The following is a 5,797-nucleotide window of genomic DNA, read 5'->3' as shown; positions in this document are numbered from 1 at the left end:
GACTTCCTTAAAAAGCTGAAACAATAGAGTCTACAAGACATTTCCTGTGTTGGCACGGAGCAGCTGGGTGGTGGTGGTGTTGGGTGGATGTACTAGAGTGTTCGAGGAGGAAGAGGTTTTTTTTTCCAGTTTCTGCCTTGACATGATTGTAATTGTGCAGCAGGTGGAGGAAATGAAGCACTGGAGCGTTGGTTGAGCTGTGTTGGAGATTACTTTACCAAGTGGGTAGTTGTTTTTGCCAAAATCTTACTGTGCAGCCCTTGCTGAATTAACAACCTATTGTGCTGAAGGCTTTAAAGCCTTTAGCTCAAAGAATCCAATTTGGTCTTCTTTGTTTCAGGGATTGTTTCTAAAGATGAAATGGAGCCCAAGCCCCAGAGACCCCATGATGTCAATTTCATAGAGTTCACACAATCATCGTCTTCTTCTTTTTCTCTAACTGCTTGTAGTTGTTATTCGCTAAATGTTAAGGAATGGCACATTTAACCTCAATTTGCACTATTCCGCTGGTTTTTGTTGGTTTTATTTTTCAATTCTTTCAATTTTGGGGGTATTTCTACTAATAAACAACTGTTTTTGTTCTTATTTGCTAATACGGTAGTTTTTTTTTTCCCATAATGACCTAAACTCTGTTGCCCCCTTTTTTAATACTACTCCTACTCTAGGTTAGGAGTCATCCTGTGGACTAGGGCCCTATGTTCTTAAAATAAAAATAGTCATCAAGCGTGCCAAAAATTGTACTGTGACTGTGCTTTATGAGTCAGTTACATGGTGTGTACTATTGTATGTCCCAGTATTCAATATTATTACGTTGTTCAGGAAGTCTGTATCAAACAAGTAGCTCTTCCTATTACTAAGTGCCATTGAAGTAGCTCTTAGTTTTTTTTTTTTTAAAAAGTTGGTGACACCTGGTATTTGGAATCCAGCTGCTAACTAATAGTTGTTATCTTTTGGTGGACTTAAGCTGCTGCTGGGTAATTTTGAGCTATCTTGTTATCCTATTTTAGCTTTGTGGCTAACTCTGTGCTATCTTGCTACTTTTGAGGGGAGGCTACTTCTGGACTGTTTTTCTGTAATATGTACTTGTTTTTAATAATCCGTATGATTGTACAGCTATACAATTTTAAGCCTTTTATACATGTAACTAACAGCGTAATGAAGAAAAGATTGCACTGTTATCAATTGGATGTTTGAGAATCCATAGCACTTTTAGATTTAGTTTTGATTACGTGTTCACTGCTGTGGTTGGGTAATGTGATACACTGTCACCCACTCAGTCAGTGGGTACATTCAACTGAGTGGGGACTCCAACTCAAAAGTGTTGCATTCCACTGGACTATTTTTCCTAATGGGAAGCCGTAAAAACGTCCGAATTGTAAGTCGTCTGGAATGTGGCAAAACAAAGACCACACCCTTCTGTGATAACAGAAGAGCGTGTTTATCAACTGAACGTCAAGTAACTTCATCAAGTAACCTCAAAGTAGTCAGATTACAGTACAACAAAGAAGGTACTCTGCTTTTCTTCAACTTTGCACAAAGGATTAGGGCTACCTGTTCACTCCACGCAGACCACAGGCGTGAATACGAGTGTGAATGACTGTTCTTTTTTTTTTACGTGACCCAGTACAGGACTAATTACAGCTGGGATTGACTCCAGCTCTACCCACGACAATGAAAAGGATCAATGTGTGTGGAATCAATTAGTCAATATTGAATCTGTCGTCGCTTAACTCTCAAGATGAAAACGTATACTGTAAGACTGAATTGAAAATGATGAGTTATTTTTCCTGTGTCCTTCACAGCAAGAGTGGTAAGAACAGCAGTGAGCGTGTGGAGCGAGCGACCGCCTGACGCAGGTCAGCTGTGCTTCGTATTTGTTTCCATGTCATATTTTACATCACAGGTGTTTCGGATGTTCTGATTATTTTTCTACATCCAGGCAACGATGAGGTGAGCAGTGTGGTGTCCAATGAGCCTGATGTGGAATACACAGAGGTGGTGCATCCACAGCCCCTCGACACTGTCAGAGGTAAAAAAAAACAAAAAAAAAAACCTCCTCTGATTGTTGAAATTTTCTTTACTTTACTTTATCTTTTTATATCTATCTTAAAAGGATATATCTATCTTAGCATTTATTATTTTAGTGATGCTCACAGAATGTTTTTTAAAAATCTAGCCTGTTGTTGGACCAACTTTTATTTTGGTTTCTGATGTAATGTGTTTTTGCTGACTTTCGGCTGCTATTTGACTCTCTATCCATTCGTTTGTTTTTCACCATTTAATCCTTTTCTTGGTCTGGGAGGAGTTAAGCCAATCCCAGCAGTTGGTGAGTGTTGGGTGGGTCGCTAAAACAAATTCCTTGCAAGCATATTAGCCTCCGTCTTAGCTAACATTAAGATATTTTGTGAGATAGTACGGAGTTAGTACGTTTAAAACAAATAAATGCTTGAAGAATTAGTGGCAAAAATATTCAAAAATCCTTTAAATACCAGGAAACACCATCATCGAAACAAATAAATACAAGCTTGAAGAATTAGAGGCAAAAATATTCAAAAACCCTTTAAATACCAGGAAACACCATCATCAATTTATATGTTAAAATCCTTTAAAAAAAAAATCAAATAAAGTTCTCACTTTTTCTAAGTAGGTTTTTTTCTTTGTCTGTAACATGGCTGCTCTTTTTGGAATCACATTACAAAAAATATTTTTTCCCCTCTTTGCCCACATTTTTCCGCAACTGATAAGGCTAAGGAGGGGCCTAATTACCCATAAGTGGTGCATCTGCAGGTTTGTGTAAATGCACAGATAACTGCAGAGCCTATAAACAGGAAGGGTTGAGCTAATTACCCCTTCTGGTCTCTGATACTGGCTCCTTCTTCTTCTTCTTTATCGTCCCGTTGCCCCGCTCCCTGTGGACCAGGGATGGCAGTAACGGGGTGTGACATAAGCCAGTTATTTTTAGCATTGTTTCCGAATGACAGAGGTTTTTCCTTTGATGTCGAAGCAGACTAATGTGTTCTTTTTCTTGGTCGCCAGCTCCTTTAAGAAAAGGCACGGACACGGTGTACAGCGAGCTGAAAAATCCTCCACATGGTGAGTTGGAATAAATTGGAAACGAGCAGTAACAGAGACAGAGGATTATGATTGGACCAATCCAGTTGGCTAATAAATTGTATTCTCCAGGCCAGTAGGTCTACACCGGTGACATTCAAACAGCAGCCTGCGGTCAGCGACCTGCTAGTCACGTATTTCTGAACTGTGGACCCTAATTTAAAACTAAGAGAAATAAATAGCTCTGTGCCACCTACAGGTGGTGACAAAACAATAAGAAAAACCCCAAGTAACGAAAAAGGTTTGTTGCTTCTGAGTCACAACCCAAAAAAACCTCCATTAAGGAAAAGGTTTGTTGCTTCTGAGTCACAGAATGTTTGGTTTGAACAGCTTTAAAAAAAATCTGTCAGTCTGTTATCAAAAATCATTCCCTATGTAAATATTTTAATTTGCCGATGAGTCATCAACCAACTCGAAACCATTACCACTTCCTGTTTCTCCTGGTAGGAACTTCCTGTTATTAGATCAGCAGCCAGACACAGACATCACACCAGACATTGGATTTCTGATGTTTCCTGTAGTAATGAAAAAGGACTCATGGGTGAAAATGTAAATTACCTATTCCAAAAACGACTTAAAAAATTACAAATTACTAACAACAACTACTCAATTACAGTAACGTAAATGTAATTCATTACTTTCCACCTCTGTGAATCAGAGGGTCTCTGTGAGGAGTGAGTCAGTGAGTTCAGCCACATCATTATCATCAAGAATAACTGTGTGGTTAGTCATGTTGAACGTGAGTAGAGTGTTTTATACTCTGTTTTTTTTTTTTCTTTCAGGTGCTGCTGACCTTAATGACTACGTGAGTAATTAACTCCTTGCACAGTTTTCTGTTTGAACTATTTTTCCCCGACTCACAGTCAGTCTCAAACAAGCTTAATGTTAGCAAAAAATATAATTTAGCTTTTTTAGCCAAAAGTTGAGTAAACAATCAAAAAGCTAGTCGGGTGCAGCTAAAACACGGCCAAAAAAGTTAGTTACCCTAAATGGTCTGCACTTCTGGGCAGATGAGGATGATATTTTTAAAAAGTCAATCTCTTAAAAAGAAAAAAAAAGCTAGTTAGCTTCTGTTTTAAAACATCCATGCTTTCCCATTCTTTTAAAAACGAGTCATATCCCCGCTTCCGCCTCCTCCTGGTCACACCGACCCACTGCATGCTGTTAGTGCAGAGTCAGAGGAAAACTGTTGTCATTGTTTCCTGACAAGAACAAAGGCGTTTGGGCCTAGACTTCCTTCCCTTAAGGTTGTCAACTAAGATGACCACTGTGGTGCAGACCAATCACATTACCTAAAAACCAATTTGATTCAACACACACAGTAGCTCCACCTGTGTCCTGACTGCAACACTTCTCCTTACAAGGGTTTTCATGTAAGGAGGTATATACTAAAAGGATGTGACCTCAGCACCTAAAACATACTGTTTCCTTTTAACCTTTAAAGGTATTTTTTGGCTTCAAGGAGGTAGAATAACAAAAAAACATAGTTTTTTAATTAGATAATTAGTTCATTTAGAAACATCTTCATCCTCCATGGCTAAGTCATTGCATTTTGACTTTTTCTTCCTGAAAAGGAAGATGATCAAGTAGATGAGTTGTGACAGTGGTATTATTTCTATATCAGCAGGGTTCAGTTGAATACGTAGAGCGACCTGAGGCCTTTCCTCCATATCCTGAGGTCAACAACTACCAAGACCTACCAGTGCCGGTGGAATAAGACACCCCCCCCCCCCCAAAAAAAAATACTTCTGCTTTTACAATGTTTTTTTTTTTTGTTTTGTTTTTTTACATTTTTTACACTTTAGTATTTCATTCCCCTCCCACTTGGTTGTAAATATTTTTTCTAAATAAAATCGACACAGACACAGGTGTATGTGTGGTGAATAGCTGTAGTTATTAGCTATTATAGCTATGGTTACAGCTACAATGTCATTGTAGCATTAATCTGTGTCTAATTTTCTTAATAATTTAATTCATTCAGTCTGCACTAGTTTTATTTATTAAGTTTGTTGAAATAAATGGCATAGCGTTTTATTTCCTAAGACTTCCGTTGATTCCGTTCTTTGAAACATGGCTCCATCTTGTGGCATGTTGACGTCCTTGCATGATGTGAAAACTTACACTGCTGACGAGTTTCCTAAAAATGTTTCAGGTTCATGGATAACCGTATTGTTAGTATTGGTTGGTAAGAACGTTTAACTGTGTTCAATTGAAAACCGTGTGTCGGTTACTCCACTAGTCACAAATGGTTTGGTATATTATGGTATATTTTAACAGGCATGACCGTCATTGAATGGGAACGTAGAATTTAACTGTTGGTCTCAATTGCTTGTCGCAGGAAATGGCCCACAGCAGCCTCTGCTCGATTAATTTTTTTAAAAGCTATATAAGTATAAAGCATTTACAATTCAAAATATGTAAATATAATGTTTTATTATGCGTAGACTAACGTCGTTGTGCAGACGTCAGTTGTGTAAGGATTCGTTGTGACTAACTGCAGCCGTTGCATCAGCTATCTAAGTTAGATAGATTTTAGTTCAGCAAGAAGAATGTGAGTTCATATTCTGGTGCTGTTGCCAGTCTGTGCGTCATTACCTTCGGGTTCTACTGTTGCTAAGAAACTGCTGCATTTATTTTATCTATGAGGTCGACTTCACATGACAGAAATTCATGTATTTTTCAGTGC

General features: G+C 38.3%; 1 protein-coding gene across 4 annotated transcripts in view; it reads left to right on the top strand.

Moving 5' to 3' along the window:
• pecam1b (platelet and endothelial cell adhesion molecule 1b) overlaps positions 1-4,974 on the top strand; it is a 17,190-nt gene extending 12,216 nt beyond the window's left edge. Inside the window, exons 11-16 of one of the 4 annotated variants that reach the window (XM_025058656.1) lie at positions 1,625-1,686; positions 1,803-1,856; positions 1,940-2,029; positions 3,037-3,093; positions 3,894-3,916; positions 4,739-4,974. In XM_025058656.1, the coding sequence (XP_024914424.1) occupies positions 1,625-1,686; positions 1,803-1,856; positions 1,940-2,029; positions 3,037-3,093; positions 3,894-3,916; positions 4,739-4,828 (376 nt within the window). In that variant the 3' untranslated portion in view covers positions 4,829-4,974. Of the gene's footprint in view, positions 1-1,624; positions 1,687-1,802; positions 1,857-1,939; positions 2,030-3,036; positions 3,094-3,893; positions 3,917-4,735 lie in introns of those variants that run through there. The other 3 variants (XM_025058655.1, XM_008317742.3, XR_003050620.1) reach the window with 3 other exon arrangements.
• The last annotated feature ends 823 nt before the right edge of the window (positions 4,975-5,797 follow it).

Source organism: Cynoglossus semilaevis, chromosome 9, assembly GCF_000523025.1.
Source record: "Cynoglossus semilaevis isolate Cse_v1.0 chromosome 9, Cse_v1.0, whole genome shotgun sequence".
NCBI lineage: Eukaryota > Metazoa > Chordata > Actinopteri > Pleuronectiformes > Cynoglossidae > Cynoglossus > Cynoglossus semilaevis.
This window is presented reverse-complemented; position numbering and strand designations above follow the sequence as displayed.